The sequence below is a fragment of the Elephas maximus genome, chromosome 1 (genome assembly GCF_024166365.1).
Source record: "Elephas maximus indicus isolate mEleMax1 chromosome 1, mEleMax1 primary haplotype, whole genome shotgun sequence".
Lineage (NCBI taxonomy): Eukaryota > Metazoa > Chordata > Mammalia > Proboscidea > Elephantidae > Elephas > Elephas maximus.
The window spans coordinates 127,660,892-127,680,362 of NC_064819.1; the positions used below are offsets into that span (position 1 = coordinate 127,660,892).

Sequence of the window (19,471 nt, forward strand, 5' to 3'; positions counted from 1 at the left end):
ATCATGATGTCCTTCCCAGGAACTGGTCACTCTTGATAATGTCCAAGGTACATGAGACTAAGTCTCATCATTCTTGCTTCTAGGGAGCATTTTGGCTGTGTTTCTTCCAAGACAGATTTGTTAGTTCTTCTGGTGTCGTCGTGGTGTACTCGACATTCTTCACCAATACCATATTCAAATGCATCAATTCTTCTTTGGTCTTCCTTATTCATTGTCGAGCATAGGAGGCAGCCGAAAAGACCATGGCTTCGTTCAGGTGCACCTTAGTCCTCAAAGTGATATCTTTGCTTTTTAACACTTGAAAGAAGTCTTTTGCAACAGATTTGCCCAAAACATTGTATCATTTGACTTCTTGACTGCTGTTTCCGTGGGCATTGATTGTGGATATGAGTAAAATAAAATTCTTAACAACTTCAATATTTTCTGAAATATTTCTGACTGGTGTCAGAAATGATGAAATGGAAAAATAGGGATATAATTGCTGTCTGCCCTTTGGGAACTAGTTTTATGCTGATTCTCATGTAGGAAGCTATTGTTGTACACCATTGTAACATATCTCATGTGTGGTACATTGTATACATCTCCTTGTACACACATTCAAGATCTTCTCTAGGGTACATCAAATATTAAACTTTAGAAAACTTATCCTTCTATGATTAGCTGATGAGGTTTCCCTTGGAAAAATGCAAAATCTCTCTTTTTTATTTAAATTTCCTGATTTATCTGCTTACTATTTTTCCTTCTCTTTAAATTATTTTTGTATATCATTTTCCTATATCTTTTCACATTGTTTTGATCTTATATTGATTTCAGCCAGGGATTACTTGACAATTTCATTCAGGTTTCTACTCAGTTATCACTAAGGGCTTCTTGCTTCACACACAGACTAGAGAGAATGTGTTAGGCCTTTACCAAATACAGATTGAAAAGCCAGCAGTCTGCTGTGGTTGACTGAATTTTTTATCTTAGTACATCTTTCTGGCAAGAGCTTCATCCTGTGCAGAGAGTACCTCTTTGTTCCGCACATTCAAGATTGGCCAGGATTTTTTTCTTTGGACAGTCATCAATGAGTAAAAGTAGAAGTGTGCTGATTCAGAACCTAGTGCTTAAGAGGTTTCACACGTTTCTGCTTCTTCTCTGGAGACTTTGCCACTCCACTAGAAGAATATGTTAGTCCAAAAAGGATGACAGACACTTAGAGTGGAACCATTTCAGCTGGCCCACAAAGATTCTGTAATTGTGACCTACAGGCACTCAAAACGAACCCAAACTTCATTAGCCTATTTCCAGAGGTTTACACAGTGAAAAATAATAAGTGATTGTTAAGTTTAAACCACTGAGTTTTCAGGTTGTTTGCTAAGAAACAATATAAAAAAGATAGTTTCTATGGTAACTTTGAAGGAGTTCTGATTTCCTGTAGACACAGGACAGGTATGGCTAAAAAACTTAAATTTTTTAATTCCTCTAAATTCCTCTAACTGGTAATGGAGATTACCTGTGTCTGAGGGAATCTGTGCTTCTCTGCATAAAAACCAGTTTCCAAATGTAACTGGAAGAGTTTCTTTATAAACTTACCAGTATTTCCCTGCCCCAAACATCTCTCATTGGTTCAGGTCCATGAAAAAAAACTTAGATTCCAATATTGCTGATGAGAGGAAGGACACTTACTCTGGAAGAAGACAACCTGTACTCTAGAAGAACTCTAAAACACCACCACTTAGTATTATCACAAAGTTGAACAGCATGTGTAGGGTTAAATCTAAGGTGGTCAGACCATGGAAGAATAAATATGAGTCAAATTCATCGATATGAATGTGGATAGAAGATTTAATGTGCTGACATAAGCACCTGGATGTTGTGTTAGCTAGAATGGCTAATCAAAGATTAGACTCAAGTACAGCTCAGGTTAATGAAGTAGAAATGACAGACCTTCCTTGGTATGTAATAGAGGGAGGAGTTCACAGGATCACTGGTATGGAAATATTGGAATGGATCTATTTTGTGTAAGCTGCTCGGACACTCCTAATTCCTATTCCAAGAGAATACAGTAGGACACTCCATTCTCCTAAGAGGACATTCCATTCACCAAGGATTATTAAAAAGATTGGTAGCAGGTCCAGCACAACCATATGGTGCCCAGCTACCACCACTGACAGCTCTGACAAGGATCACAATAGAGGGTCCCAGACAGAGCTGGAGAAAAAGTAGAACAAAATTCTAATTTACAAAAAAAAAAAAAAAACACAGACTTACTGGCCTGATAGACACTGGAGAAACCCTGAGAGTATGGCCCCTGGATACCCTTTTAGCTCAGTAATGAAGTCACTCCTGAGGTTCACCCTTCAGCAAAAGATTGGACAGGCTCACAAAACAAAATGAAACTAGAAGCCAGGAAGGGGCAGGAAAGCTGGTAATAGGGAATTCCAGGTCAAGAACAGAGAGTGTTGACATGTCGTGGGGTTGGTAATCAATGTCACAAAACAATATGTGTACTAATTGTTTAATGAGAAGCTAGTTTGTTCTATAAACCTCCATCTAAAGTACAATAAAAAAAAAAAAGATTGGTGGGAGGGCACTAATGTACTTGAAGATCTCTGTGGTGATTGTTCTCTATAGGCTGAAGATAACAATGGAGGGTGCTGCAATGAAATTAGGTTTCCTGATATGAATTAGAAGAATGAGATCCAAGAATGGAGAAGGCTTATTGGATGTGCTTGATTTTCAGACACAAAGTGAGCAGATAACCACATATGCCAAAGAAACAGAATGGTGATCTGTGGTTTGATTCTTAGGAATATATGGAAGTAGACAGAAACTTAATTCAATTTGATATTGTAGGAATTCCCATCCTCTTACTTAATTCTCATATATTAGCTACATCACAGGCACAGTCTCTCAGCTGTGGGTAACTCTGGGTCTATTTGAAGAAGAATTCTGCAATATAGGCATGTGTGTGGTCCATATCTCTTTCCCCAAGCTTTCTTCAATGGGGCATGAGGTAGTTTACCAGTATGACTATTTACCTGGGAAAGAAAAATATCCAGGAGTTTTAGGGGGTATTTCGTATTGGCTTTAAACTTATGCTTATCTTTGAAAAGCTACTGCTCCATCTAAGTACAAGATTATTGAGGTCACTAATTAGATAGTAGGCAAGAACTAATTTAGGTGATGGGAAGGACAACACGCAATACAGGACAGGTCAGCAGAACTGGACTAAACCAAAAGCAAAGAAGTTTCCTTAATAAACTGAATGTTTCGAAGCCCAGCATAGCAGAGGCGGGGGTTTGGGGACCGTGGTTTCAGGGGTCATCTAGGTCAATTAGAATAAAAAAAATCTATTAAGAAAACCTTCTGCATTCCATTTCGGAAAGTGGTGTCTGGGGTCTTAAATGCTAGCAAGCGGCCATCTAAGATGCATCAATTGGTCTTAACCCACATGGAGCAAAGAAGAATGAAGAACACCAAAGACACAAGGTAAGTATGAGCCCAGGAGTCAGAATGGGCCACATAATCAGACACTACATCAGTCTGAGACCAGAAGAACTAGATGGTTCCCGGCTACAACAGATGACTGCCATGACAGGGAACACAACAGAGAATCCCTGAAGCAGCAGGAGAGCAGTGGGATGCAGACCTCAAATTCTCATAAAAAGACCAGACTTAGTGGTCTAACTTAGACTAGAAGGACCCCAGAGGTCATAGTCCCCAGACCTTCTGTTACCCCAAGACAGGAACCATTCCCAAAGCCAACTCTTATGACAGGGATTGGACTGAACTATAAGACAGAAAACGATGCTGGTGAGGAGTGAGCTTCTTGGACCAAGTAGACACATGAGACTATGTGCGTAGCTCCCGTCTGGAGGGGAGATATGAAGACTGAGGGGGACAGACGCTGGTTGAATGGACATGGAAATACAGGGTAGGGAGCAGGAGTGTGCTGTTTCATTAGCGGGAAAGCAACTAGGAGTATATAGCAAGGGATATACAAGGTTTTGCATGAGAGACTGACTTGATATGTAAACTTTCACTTAAAATACAATTAAAAAAAAAAGATTATTGAGGTCTGGGAAGATGGGAGCATAAATCCATTTTTTGTTTTGTTTTTTTCTTCCCCTAGCCCCTGAATGTATACTGTAATAGAATTTCCATATTGGAATGAGAGATATTATAGAGAAAAACCTAACTCAAAGACTTCAACTGCTCTTTCTGACCCTTTAAGATTTTTAACTGAAAGCAATTCTGTATCCCTGTGGGGCTTGGTTTCCACCTGTCTGTCAGTTTGTCATATTATGGTGGTTTGTTTTTACTATGATGCTGGAAGCTATGCCACTGGTATTTCAAATACTAGCAGGGCCATCCATGGTAGAAAGGTTTTAGCAAAGCTTCCAATTAAACATAGACAGGAAGAAAGGCCTTGTGATCTACTTCCGAAAAATATCAAAGAAAACCTTATGGATCACAACACAACATTGTCTGAATTGATTGATTTGGACATATCATCAGAAAGGATCAATTGCTAGTGGTGGGCATTATGTTTGCTGAAGTAGAGGGCCAACAAGGGTGAGAGAGACCGTCAATGAGATGTATTTGCACAATAGCCACAACCATGGGCTCAAACATGCTGGCAATTGTAAGGATGATGGAGGATCAGATAGTGTTTTGTTCTGTTGTACGTAAGGTCTCCATGAGTTAGAGTCAACTCAGTGGCAGCTAACACGGGGCTTACAGGGATTTGTGTCACCTTAAAAAACTTGAGAGAGGTAGGGGTGGTGGTTCCAAGCTTATCTCCAGTTACCCCATCAGATTGGATAGTGCAAAACATAGATGAGCCATAGAAAATTTGATAGAAAATTGTTGGAAACTTAATGAGGTTGTGATGATAACTCAACAACAATTTTAGATGTAGGATTTCTATTAAAACAAATAGAAAGAGCCCTTGGCACATGGGGTGCCAATTACTCTAATCAGAGAAATTTCAACTGAATTGGAACAAGCTTTATATATATATATTTTTTTTTTTTTTCTAATTACATAAATAAATAATAAATAAACAGAAACCCTGGTGGCGTAGTGCTTAAGTGCTATAGCTGCTAACCAAAAGTTTGGCAGTTCAAATCCACCAGGTGTTCATTTGAAACTCTATGAGGCAGTTCTACTCTGTCCTGTAGTGTCACTATGAGTTAGAATTGGCTCGTCGGCAACGAGTTTAGTTTTAAGTAAATAATGATACATCAATTCTTGTCAAATTGATCTAACAGAATTATTACAACTTCGATCAAAATTCTAGCTGTTTTTTGTGTGTTTGCTTGTTTGGTGGTATATTTATATAGAACATAACAAGTAAATTGTAATGAAAGAAATGGTCAAACAAAATTAATGATTCCTGAAGAAGACTTAGAAGGTGAGATGTCTTGCCTTATCAATATCAAGATATTTCAAAGGTAAACAACTAAGATTTATGATAGTGGCATAAGGATGACTAGCTAAACTAAGGAAAAAGGGTAAATACAGAGAAACGGATATTTTGATGTATGGGGACTTGAACTATAATAAAGGAGGCATGCAGACGACTGAGTAAAAGATGGATTTATGCAATACCTGTAGCAGATGCAATAGGCTATTTGTATGAAAAAAAGGACTTATGCACACTAACATATACACATACACAATATTCCAGATGGATTTGAAATTTAAGTATGAATAGCCAGAGCTTTAAATATTTAAGAAGAAAGCATCCTAATAGAGAAAACATGGTTAAGCAAGATAAAATAAGCAATATACACACAAACTAATAAATCAACTACACTAAAAAAGCATTTTAGCATTCAAAATTTTTCATAAAAAAGGTGAAAAGTTGAGACACTGACTGACACCACTAATAATGGTAGTATCAAGATCTATAGAGATACACACAAATCAATTAGAAAAGGACATTAGTAGGCGGAAGCCACAAATAAGCTTTACATTTTAACAGGCAATGCAGAAACATTACATTGAAAAAAAAAATTACGTTTCAGAAGACTATAAAGAATATTATTTCACTTATATTAATATGCAAACTAAAATGTATTTTGTTCAGGCATACTATAAGTTAAAAGCATGGATCCTGACAATTCAGGATACCCAATAAAATTGAATGGCAGGCAGGAGAATGCTTGAAGTGGGGCACATAGATATTGGCAATGTTCTGCTTCTAATTTCTTTAATATATATATATGTGTTCACTTAATTATTAAATTATATATATAAGATAATAGATTCAGTAAAAAGTAGCCTCTAACCTGTTTGTAAGATCCACACAGGTTCCATTATTTTTGCAAGGTTTGGAGGAACACTCATTAATTTCAATTTCACATAGAGATCCAGAAAATCCAGGTCTGCAAACACATCTTGTAAACAAGAAATATAACTCCATTAGTACGACTGTATAACATTGGTATCTCAAATAATTGTCGCTATTAAGTGCTGACAAGTCAGTTCTGACTCACAGTGACCCTATGTGTCCCAGAACGAAACACTGCCTCATCCTGCTCCATCCTCACAATTGTTGCTATGTTTGAGCCTATTGTTGCAGCCACTGTGTCAATTAATTGCAGCATGGAACATTAGTTAATAATCAGAAATGCTGTTCAATTTGTCAATTGAAATTCTAAACTCATTATTACCTAGATTTGTATTTTTGGTTTCTGTACCTGAAATTGTTGACCCCATCCTCACAGTCACCATTATTCTGGCAGGGTAGTGAGAGACACTCATTCATATCAATTTCACAGCGTTCGCCTTCAAATCCTGCAACAGAGATGAGATGGATAAGGATGAGCAGTCTTGTCTGCAGAGTGTGAAAGTCAGAATCAGTGGCAAAGAGTCTGGGGAATATGCTCCTAATGGAAGTTAAAAAGAAACAAAGGAGAGAGAAAATATCTCATCTCAGGCTTCTCATACAACTCTGTTTCAAACAATGTATGAATAAAATTATGTTAGTTTCTAGATTAATGAGTTCAAATGAAGGAATCAAAGGAGGAATACTCTACCAACTCCCATGGGCAAGCTGTTGATGTCACTATTGTTTTAAGTTATTTAAATATTTCAACAGGAAGATTAGAAATAATCTGGCAAGCAAATGAACTAATATGACAACCAATCTTATAGTAAAACTGAAGTTAAATGATCAGTTTATTCAAAGCAGTTAGCAGATGAAGCAAATTATTTAATTGCTTTTCCTATCAAAGTGCTTCAAAGAAAACAAATTATTTTGATTCATAGCTACATAATCAGCCATCCAGTTACACACACACCAGTTATATTAAAAAAAAAAAAAGTGAAAGAAAATTATACTGACTGTTAAGAGAGGCAATTCTAATTATTTCAACATATTACTGTCAAAAAAAATCAGTGTGGTATCATTTTCTAAATAAAATTAAATATTTTCATGTTTATAAAAAAAAAACATGTTTATAGTGACCATTTAAATAATTATTTCCATGGTTATATTATAAACAAGGCATAAAAATATATTTTTCTTAATTTTGTCTATAATTGTTAGAAAATGTGAAAAAGAAGATTTTCCTTTTTAGTGACATAACTAAATGCCAAATAATTGCAGTGACAAAATAAATGACAGGGCCCTGGTGGCACAGTGGTTAACAGCTCAGCTGCTAGCTTAAAGGCTGACAGTTCATATCCACCAGCTGCTCCTTAGAAACTCTATGGAGCAGCTCTACTCAGTCTTACAGAGTGGCTGTGAGTCAGAATTGACTCAACAGCAACAGGTTTTGGTTTTATAAATGACACTACCAGTAAGACTTGTTTACTTGAGGAATAAGGGGTTATTCAAGTTACTTTAAGTAAACTGGATTCACTGTTGGTGTACACATAGACTGGAACTGGAACTGAGAAGCATCTAAAGAAGAGGATAGTTTAGTGACCCATAAACAGCTGTTTCCTTTCCATAGTACCTGTCCTTCTTACTTTTCATGTAGTTTATTTTCTTCTTTCTATCTGAATACAATGTCTTCCTGTTCAAAGTTTCAAATGATTTGGAACATCGGCATGCAGATGGCACAGCATGGCTTCCTTGGCCTCTATCTCTGTACCATGTCACTTCAATGGAACATTCTCTCAGTATTTCCTCATTCAGATTCCACAGGGAACATGGAATGACCTCATTTTATCTTTTCACATCACACCATGCCACGAGTTCTTGCTATTCTCTGGGATGTCTACCAAGAAAGTTAGGTCAAGTGCCAAATCCTCTTCCAATCAGAAGGTAACCATGAAGTTGGGACTATACGTTATATAAGCTGGCTGCCTCTTTAGCAGGCTATAATATAAAAAACTAAACATTAATTAATACAAAAGAAAACAAATGAGAAAAAGTAACAAGACACAGATTAAAAAAAATTACTACATGGCTTATTTAAGGTCACACATATCAAAATTACATTAAACATAAAAACCAAAACCAAACCTCTTCCCATCAAGCTGATCCCATCAAGTTGATTCTGACTAATAGCCACCCTATAAGGCAGAGTAAAACTGCCCCGTTGGGTTTTCAAAGAGCTCCTGGTAGATTCAAACTGCCGACCTTTTGGTTAGCAGCTGTAGCACTTTACCACTACGCCACCAGCGTCTCTACAATTAAAAGGCAGGGATGGTCAAACAAAATAGAACAACAGAACCAACTCAAGATATTTTAAAAAAATTCACCTTAAACACAAAGACAGAGTTAACAGTAGAAGGATGGAAGGAAGATGTGCCATGACAGGCTCATCGTCACAAAGCTGGAGAGATTTATGAATAGCAGAGAAGATAATTTTCAGAACAAGGATTAGTAATTTGCCATATTTTTAATTCATTTCCTGGAGTTTTCAAGTTAAAATTTAAAGCTACATGCTTGTAATTTCATTTATGCACTAGCTAATGCATGCTCAGCATTAAAAAAAAAAAAGTTATTTCCAAGTTAAAGTTCTCCTTATTTACTTAAGCAAGGTATTTTTATTCAACACACTTCATCAGTCATCATTGTTTGTTACTCCTTTGATATTTACATTGTAAATATGTTACCATTATAAATAAGTCCGCTTCTATTTTCCAAAGATACTCCAATTTTTAAAAACATTTTATTGTAGTTAGTTTTTTTTTTTTTTACAAGTTACAGATGTAAAAACTAGGATGCAAATCACCATTCCCACTTTTAGTATGGTGGCATAGTGGTCAAGTGCTATGTGTGCTATCTAAAAGGTCAGCAGTTTGAATCCACCTGGAGCTCCTTGGGAACTCTATGGGGCAGTTCTGCTCTGTCCTATAAGGTCGCTATGAGTCAGAATAGACTTGACGGCAATGGGTTTGTTTTTATTTTTTTTTTTTGCTTTGTTGAGGAGGCAGGACATTCTGACACTAAGATGTCTCTTAGAAATATTCTTTTGAGCCACTGGAACACAGGATCATTGGATAGCTAAAGAAGTGCCAGTGTGCCTCCCTGAGTCCAGAAGAACTGATAAGTCCAAACACTCTGCAGCTAGGAAACTCAGACAGCTCACAGAATAACCTTGTTTTCCTGTGATTTTGGCTTATTCATTACATTTGACATTTCTGAGATGGAGCTTTGTTACCAACTAGCAGCATATGTCAATGAGGTAAGGAAATGAGGTTGCTGAAATGCAGTAGACACAGGAGAAAAAATAAAGTAGATATGGATTGTATTTAAAATAAGTCAAAGGTTTGCTGAGAAAGCTTATTTGGGGGAATTTAAAGGAGTGAAATGTGTATATACTTAGTCTCAAACTAAATTTTCCATAGTCTTTGGTGTTACAGGTTGACATTCATTTGTGTGAAGGGTACTTATTTTGAATATATGCAGTTCAGCTAAGACTGTAAAAAAGAAAGCAGTGAATTAATTATATGTTGTCCCTGTGTTATTCATCTGCCTCAGCTTTACTAACAGCAATAGAATTCTTCACACACACAGTGAGGCATTCACGAACCGGTGCTTTCTTGATAATTTTTTAATATTGTCTTGTTCTTCTATTGTAGAAAATGCACATGATGGCTAATAAGTGTTATTATTTCTAAACTTTCCCATCCCTCAAAACATATCATAGAATTAGTAAGCCTATTGCTTAAATATAGGAGTATATCAGTGTAGATTATGTTGTTGTTAGGTGCCGTCGAGTCGGTTCCAACTCATAGCAACCACGGAATGAAACACTGCCCGGTCCTGTGCCACGCTTACAATCGTTGTTATGCTTGAGCCCATTGTTGCAGCCACTGTGTCAGTCCATCTCACTGAGGGACTTCCTCTTTTCTGCTGATGCTGTACTTTACCAAGCATGACATCCTTTTCCAGGGACTGATCCCTCCTGACAACATGCCCAAAGTATATAGGACACAGTCTCGCCATCCTTGCTTCTAAGGAGCGTTCTGGTTGTACTTCTTTCAAGACAAGTTTCCTCATTCTTTTGGCATTCTGTGGTATAGTCAATATTCTTTGCTAGCACCACAATTCAAAGGCGTCAGTTCTTCTTTGGTCTTCCTTATTCACTGTCCAGTTTTCACACGCATATGATGCAATTGAAAATACCATGGCTTGGATCAGGCACACCTTAGTCTTCAAGGTGACATCTGTGCTTTTCAACACTGTAAAGAGCTCCTTTGCAGCAGATTTGCCCAACGCAATGCATCTTTTGATCTCTTGACCGTTGCTTCCATGGATGTTGATTAAGGATCCCAGTAAAATGAAATCATTAAGAACTTCAGTGTTTTCTGTTTATCATGGTTTTGCTTATTGGTCTAATTGTGAAGATTTTTGTTTTCTTTATGTTGAAGTGTAATCCATATTGAAGGCTGTGGTCTTTGATTTTCAAAGTCCTCTTCATTTTCAGCAAGCAAGGTTGTGTCAATTGCACAACGAAGGTTGTTAATGAGTCTTCCTCCAATCCTGACACTCCATTCTTCTTCATATAGTCCAGCTTCTTGAATTTGGATTATAGGTATTGTTTTTTTAATCACGTAATATTTTCTCATTTCAAGCAATTTCAGCATCGTTGCACATTATTCTCTAGAACAAAGCCTGTTAACAATAGTTAGGTTCTTACTGAGAATAAAAATACAAAATGCTCCTAAACACTTTTCTAAGTTTCTATCATTTAGGACTAGGCCTTAACAATTCTCACTTTAGATGTAAAGTTAGTTGGAAATAACTAGAAATGAAAGTATACAGAAACAAAAATCAGTGTATTCAACAGAGGTAGTATAAAAAATATACATTTTAAAATGACAGAAAAGTTGAAATTATTTTAAAAAGCATTAAACCAAAAACAAGTTGCTGTGTAGTTGATTCCATGTGTGTCAGAGTAGAACTGTACTCTATAGGATTTTCAATGGCTGATTTTTTTTGCAAGAAGATCACTAGGCCTTTCTTACTAGGTAATTATGGGTGGACTCAAACCACCAACCTTTAAGTTAGCAGCCAATCACTTTTCCATGCATAGAGACCCTCTAGGAGAGAGTAGAACTGCCCTCTAGGGTTTCCAAAGAGCAGCTGGTCGATTTGAACTGCCAACCTTTCGGTTAGCAGACGAACTCTTAACCACTACTCCATCAGGGTATTATTCATATTTCTTCTTAATAAAAAAAAAAAAAAAAATCTAACTTCTCAAGCTAAATCCTGTATTTAAAAACCTTATGTAAACAAAACTTACAGTTCTCTTTTGGCAAGTCTGAAATCTTGTTTTTTTTAATGTTTTTTCTTATTTTTTTAAAACATATTATATTTTCTATGAATGAACCAATATAAAAAATAGATTCAATAAGTGCTAATAAAAAGTTAAACAAATTTAAAGTATTTTTTTAAATGTGTGGAAAAGCTAATTATTTAAATGCAATAAATGGTTAGGATGTTTTAAGGTTAATTAATAGCCATTCATATTTTCTTTAAAAAATCTCCTCAATCTAATTTTTCCCACAGTTATTTAAACCAAATAGATATATGCAACTACAGACATGTTTTCATATTTTAAATTTGTCAAAAGGAATAATGTTTATTATAGGCAAACTTTTTTGTCAAGTGACATTTACTTGGTGCTGGGGATTACACATTTTAGGAATGTATCATATTATAATGGCAATATGTATACTAAAACAGTAGACACATAAACATGCAACTATTTGCCTGCTAGTACTGCAAATCCATCAGGCTTAGGATTCTGATTGTAAATCAGTAACACATGCAAATGATCTCATTTTACCTTTTAATGCAACACCTTACAAGGTGTCTTTTCCACATTTTAATCCTTGGTAAAGTATTATTTAAAAGAAACTTTTGCTCCATTTTCCTTGTAGACATATCGATAAGTGACTACATTTGGAAACATTAAATTAACTTAAAATATTTAATAGGGGTTATATTCTTGCCTATAATCTGATATATAAATCAAAGTAGAAAGATAAGGAATCTTAGAATATTAGGAGAAAAGTACACTTAAAAAGGAAATAGTTTTAGATCTCTCACCATAGGCACAGGTCCATATAGCGACCATCGTGTATAATAAAAAAAAAATATACACACACAAACCCACATATATTTTTATCTAGTTATTTATATCTTCTAAACCCTGGCGGTATAGTGGTTAAGAGCTATGGATGGTGACCAAAAGGTTGGCAGTTAGAATCCACCAGGTTCCCCTTGGAAACTCTATGGGACAGTTCTATTCTGTCCTATAGAGTCACTATGAGTCAGAATTAACTCGATTGCAATGATTTTTTTTTTTTTACCCCATATATAGTTTTTAGATTCTATGTCTATAGCCTGTAATTGGACCCATTTAACTGAACTTCTCTCACTTCATTAGCTGTTTTCCTTCAGCATATATATTAGCTATTATTCTTTTTGTCACACATGAAAAATCAAAAGAAAAAAAAAAAAAAAACCATTGCCATCGAGTTCATTCTAACTATAGCAACCCTACAGGACAAGGTAGAACTGCCCCATAGGGTTTAAAGTAGCAGCTGGTGGATTCAAACTGCCAACCTTTTGGTCAGTACCCCAACACTTAACCACTGCACCCCCAGGGCTCCACACATGATATAAATAAAAATACCAATTTAAACAAATAATGAGATTTACTGGTAGCCTAACTGGGAGGTATATCAGGAACAGAACCAAGGTATATAATACTGCCAGGATGAGTTGAGTTCTTTCACAGACACTTCTCTCCTTCTGCAAACAGACTTGCAAAGGGAACACAGTGATTGTCTGCACCAATTGAAAAACTCTGGTTGAAAGAGAAAGCCTCTTTCTCTCAGCATCAATCCCAAGGAAGGTCTCTGAATGGCAATATTTCAATCACAATGCCCAGACCTTGGACAAAGAGTAGTTGCCAGAGGGATAGGATTTGTGATGTGTTTTATATTGAGTTCTCCCTAAAGAAGATTCTGAGATAATGATTTGTACGCGAGTAGTTTATTGGAGAGGTATTCCCAAGAATTATTGCAAGGGAGAGGTGAAATAAAACAGGAATGGGAATAAAGCATGGTTTAATAAGCAAGTCATTGCTGTGGGCAACTGAAGTTTGAGCCTGCTGGGAACCCTCTTAGAGATCATGTGAAACATAACTCAGAAAGCTGGGGTTTGTATCCACAAATTCTTGTTCCTTGTTCATACTCTTGTCATAAATGTGAAAGCTCTTTTTCTTACTACATTGCGCTTCAATGGCTGGTTAACTTGTCTCTCTCTCTCTCTTTTAAACTTTAAATTACTTGAAGACATATCTTTGTCCTGTTTAATTTTTCTAGAACCTATCTCAAGACTTGACACTGGGCAGGAAATCAATATATGTTTGTTGAATCAGTTAATAAAGAATACAATTTTTAGATTTCCAGAGCACTAACATGCACTTGCAGGACTGATGTGTGTTGTGTACAGAGCAGAATTTGTGCAGGCAAAAGAAATCAGATGTACTCTAAAATAAATTTTGAAGTGTGGAAATTAATTGTGCACTAAATCACCAAAGCTAATACTACTGGGGTGTGAAGAATGAACCCCATTTGTTTCTGGAAATGTTATAAAATTGTGTTTGCTTTTCCGTGTGCTATATCTTGTTTGTTAGAGCCCTGATTTTTTAATCACAGAAATTGGTTCAACAAATATAAAACAAACCTGGATTGAACTATTACTGCTGTACACTTCTTTGCCTACCTATTTGTCAACAGAAAATGTTCAATGCTCACAAAGACCAAATTAACCTGGCTCAGTTCTTCAGAAGACAGAAGCATTGACTTTAATTTCTCTTCCAAAACATGATCACAATATTCCTGGTGTTTTATTATACCTATCTTTTTTTAAGAAGCACACATGGTATCAACATGGATTAGATGAGTGATTTTTTGAATATGTTGCAATCACACTTACCAAAATAGTTCACCTGCTGAACAATCCTTATGGTACAAATCCAAAAGTATTGGCTAGTCTATTCACTGGTTCTTCAAGATGAATTTGAATGACATCTATAATTTAGCTTTCTGACATGTCACATTATTACTCTGTATCCAGAATATTCATATTTAAATTATTACAGACCTTATATGAAAAATAATTTCAGGGATATGTATGAGGAACCCTCATACCTTAAACCTTAAATCTCTTTTCTTTTGATCAGACATATGCTAGTCTCAAACACCAACAACTTGTAAAAAGCTATATGTCTTAGGACTCCTTGATGCTTTAACTTTTGGTACTTGTTAAAATGGAATATTTTTATATCATATAATGGTTTTAATTTAGAACCTATTTTAAATAAGAGCTATTAATGTAATCCAGGACATGGTTTCTAAAATACTCCAAAGTTAACCTCTTTTTAATTTTCTGTGAGCGTTTTCATAAATAAAGTTACAGCCTTTTAGTTTTTCATCTGCCACAGAGGTTGAACTGCTAAAAGCTGTATCAAGTAAACATTCTTATTATAGTAAAATGTGATTTAAACAAAATTACTCCTTCAGTTTCTTAGGCTTAGAAGCACATTTTTTGTTTTCTTTTATGTGTATCTATATGAAGCTAAATAGCTTGTAAATGGTATACATTTCTAACATCTCTTTGTGCTGAAGCATAACTAGAAAGCCATAAAAACACGATTCATTGTCTTTGTATCGCACCCACCAGTTCCATCACTCTTGTCATGGATTGAATTATGTCCCCCTAAAAACGTGTGTATCAATTTGGTTCAGCCATGATTCCCAGTATTGTATGGCTGTCCTCCACTTTGTGATTATAATTTTATGTTGAGAGGATTAGGTGGGATTGTAACACCACCCTCACTCAGGTCACCTCCCTGATCCAAGGTAAAGGGAGTTTCCCTGGGTGTGGTCTGCACTACCTTTTATCTCTCAAGAGATACAAGGAAAGGGAAGCAAGCAGAGAGTTGGGGACCTCATACCACCAGGAGCAGAGCCCATCCTTTGGACATGGTGTTCTTGCACCTGAGAAGCTCCTCGACCAGGGGAAAATTGAGGACAAGGACCTTCCTCCAGAGCTGACAGAGACAGAAAGCCTTTCCCTGGAGACGACGCCCTGAATTTGGGCTTGTAACCTACTAGACTGTGAGAAAATAAATTTCTCTTTGTTAAAGCTATCCATTTGTGGTTTTTCTGTTATGGTAGCACTAGATGACTAAGACAACTCTATCCAAAGTATTGATTTGCTTGGTCATATTTCTCTGGAAGCCTCAAGTAGAATGATGACGTTGCAATGAGAAAAAACAAAAAAAAGTTCTTATATATAATGGTGAAATCTAAATTCTCCTAAAGACTTACCATTGTAAATGTTAAAATGGATGGGAAATCTTATTACTAGTTTGATATGTGATGACAAGTTTTTATGGTATATCTTATTTTTCTCTCACCCCACAACCACAGGAAAGGAATATCTCTATATTTTATAAATTCCTCAAATGAATTAGCAAAAATGATTTGGGAAAATAAAAGCCCATCTCTAGTGGAAATAGAGGATATTTTATTAAAATAAATAAATAAATACACTGCTACCCTCTTTAAGATTATAGAAATATCTGGAAAAAAATAGGTAACATAAGTAAAGAATTATAAATTAGCTCCTCCACTGATACTGAATTTTTTAAAAGAAATTTCACTCTATCGATTTTTGTTAAAAGAAAAAGTACTTATTCATTTTTATTGTGTACTTATATTTTCTGGTGCATTAAATGCTTCCTCCCATTTTTTCTATCAATCTTGATTTTCCTATGTCATACCTGAAAATATTATACTGCATACACTATAAAACCGAAGAAACTAAACCCATTGCCGTTGAGTCAATTCCCACTCATAGTGACCCTATAAGGCAGAATAGAGCTGCCCCATATGGTTTTCAAAGAGTGCCTGGTGGATTTGACCTGCCAACCTTTTGGTTAGCAGCTGTAGCTCTTAACCACTGCACCACCAGAGTTTCCATCATATGCTTTATAAAGGCCATGTTGTTTTTTGCAAAAACGTTTTCTGTTGGCTTTGCAGTTTCTTGTTCCAGTGCCTCAGGAGGCCAAGTGGTGTCTGTTATGCAAAAAGATTCCAACACTTGTCCCTATGTCTTTATCATAATGTACCTTATATCTTGAGGAAGTTTTAGGTTTGTAAAAACAAATGGAAACAGCTTTGACTAAGATATCTAACTAACTGATACAGTCTGAGCAAACTTTTTTGACCGATGAGTAAGTGCTGACCATATTTTTAAGGGACTCCTACTCTAGTAGGGACTAGAATAGGAAAGACAGATCAACCTGTAGGTGGGTATCAGAAAATTAATTGCAGGGGCGGGCCTCTAAAGACGATGTGGTATTTGCGTTATGTTGATATATTCCAGTTTTAATGAAAACCTTTGAATGTACTTGTTTTATGGCAGAAGCAGTCCGAACTGTAGGTAGTAGTAGCTCTTGAGTGGCCGGCAGTATATAAGAATAACATATTCAAAACACCTGTGCATTAATCCCAGCTCTTTCACTTAAGAGACTCCAACGAAGCAAATTTAAGAATAAGTAAACTTATTGGCTTATGTGACTCAAAAAGCCAGAAGTACCTCTGGCTTCAGGTATGGCTGGATTTAGGAGCTCCGGTAATCAGATCTGCCCATTCTCTATCTCATACATGGGCTCTCTCCTATGGGACAAAGTAGCCAGATTAATCATACTAGTTTAGCAATTTTAGCAGGAAGAAATGATGCCTCCACATAGCTATGAGTGAAAAGCCACACTGAAGGATTTGATTACTTTAGATTGGATCTGACCTCATCTCTTAACTGCCTTCATCAGGACCAGAGAATGTGACCAGAGGGGTGAGATTAACTTTACCAATCCTGCATGGACAATGTTACACAAAAAAGCTAAACTGTTACCAAAGAAGAGGAGAAAATTTCTTGGGGATGGTGTGGGGGGAGAGCCAAAAAGATGCAAAGTTTCACTCTGTTTCCCTTTCCCTGCATGCAATTTAAGTTACTTTTTTATATCATTTCCCCAATGTGTTTGGATACCTAGATTTCCCAATATAGAAAAATCCTTTCTCACTTATTCTCAAGGGACCATCAACCCATAGGGGCCAAAAATAAATAAACACAAACAAAAAAGCTAAAAAAAAAGAAAAAAAAAAAACCCGAAAAACATGTAAACACATATGCTGTCTTACCTTTTCTACAAACACAATAATGATCTCCATCTAACAAAGTCAAGCATGTTGCATTGTTTCTGCAAGGACCATTGAGTGGATCACAGAGGTTATAGCGCTGATGGCAGAATTGTCCAGAGTAAAAGGGTGGGCACAGACATACAAATTGCCCAGGGATAGTAGATTCATGACAAAGAGCTCCATTCATGCATGGGTCAGAGTCACATTCATTTATTTCTTCACTGCAATTTTGTCCCGTCCATCTAGATGTACATTCACAGCTGAAATAAAATTGTAAGAAATTTTTGATAAAAGAATTTAAGAAATATGAACAACATTGTTTTTAAGTTTATCCTTTGCATTTTCAATGAGATTACTACATTTAGCATGGTAGAATTTTTTTTTAAAATAATGCATAGTTTAAAAATATTGTTAGCCTAATTTCCTGAGAAAACTTAAAGTACATTAATGTAAATTGACTTAACTGGTTATAAATAGATTCAAGAAGCATTTGGTAAATTTCTAACATAAGTAGGCATTGAAATATATCATAGTACAGTGTTACTAGAGCCCTAGTGGTGCAGCGTTTAAGACCTTGGCTGCTAACGAAAAGGTCAGCAGTTTGAATCCACCAGCCACTCCCTGAAAACCCTATAGGTCAGTTCTACTGGTGTTCTATAGGGTCGCTATGAGTCGGAAACCACTCAACATCAATAGGTTTGGCTCTTTGGTATGCAGTGATACTAGTTTAAGTTTTAGAAACTATTGAATTGAATTACCAATTGAGCACGTTTTCCTAATTATTTCTTTAACGTAAAATTATTTTTACAGGTGGGACCACTGTTTATAAGCCTAAAGTGATAATTAATTTATTACCTTAAGCAATATGTGACCAGCCCTGGTGGTGTAGTAGTTAAGAGCTCGGTTGCTAACCAAAATGGTCAGCAGTTCAAATCTACCAGCTACTCCTAGGAAACCCTATGGGGCAGTTCCACTCTGCCCATGAGAAGGCAATGAGTTTGGCTTGTTATTTTTAATGAAGGTGAATCCCTGGTGGCACAGTGGCTAAGAGCTCAGCTGCTAACAAAAAGTTTGGCAGTTTGAATCCTCCAGCTCTCTCTGGAAACCCTATGGGGCAGTTCTACTCTGTCTAATAGGATTGCTACGAGTCAGAGCCGAATTGACAGCAACAGGTTTTAATCAAAGTGCTTCTTAATGTTAAGCATTTCTTTTATTTAAATATTTAAGATATATTTAAAAAAGTATTTCCTAATACAATTTGAATAATGTGGGAAAATTGAGGAAAAAGAAAAACAAATAAAAAGTAAAGCATTCAGATCTTGGATGCAGATCAGGCTGTAGCTCAGCCTGACCCTCAGCCATTAAGTGTCTGTCACTGTCTTGGGAAATTTTGACATCAAATAGCACTTCGGTCAAGCATCTTCATCAATCTAGGCCAGTTCTGCTCTCAAAAAGAGGGCAACTCTGACAGATAGGGCAGTGTAGAAAGGCTTTTCCACATAAAGTATTATCTAAGAAGAGGGAAAGACTGGTTATAATTCAACCCGCAGATCGACAGTAAACACAAGTTTGTTCATCAGCTGGTGTAGGTAGAGTAGGCTTGGGGTGAGGACTTGTGTCAGTGTGGAGATAAGGAATAGACCCAAATCTTGAGTAACTGTGATAACAGACAGGTAACTACTCATGAAAAAAGGCATGAGAAATATCAGAACTATTTACAGAAAAAAAAATCCTTTACTGAAAGATTTTTAAGATAACTTGAAATCCTCTCATTTGTTTGTGATAACATTTC

The 19,471-nt window shown here is 36.2% G+C and overlaps 1 protein-coding gene across 1 annotated transcript in view; it reads right to left on the reverse strand.

Moving 5' to 3' along the window:
• EYS (eyes shut homolog) overlaps positions 1–19,471 on the reverse strand; it is a 1,933,311-nt gene that overhangs the window by 1,306,772 nt on the left and 607,068 nt on the right. Inside the window, 3 exon segments of the mRNA XM_049873718.1 lie at positions 6,282–6,389; positions 6,693–6,789; positions 17,680–17,939. Of these exon segments, the coding sequence (XP_049729675.1) occupies positions 6,282–6,389; positions 6,693–6,789; positions 17,680–17,939 (465 nt within the window).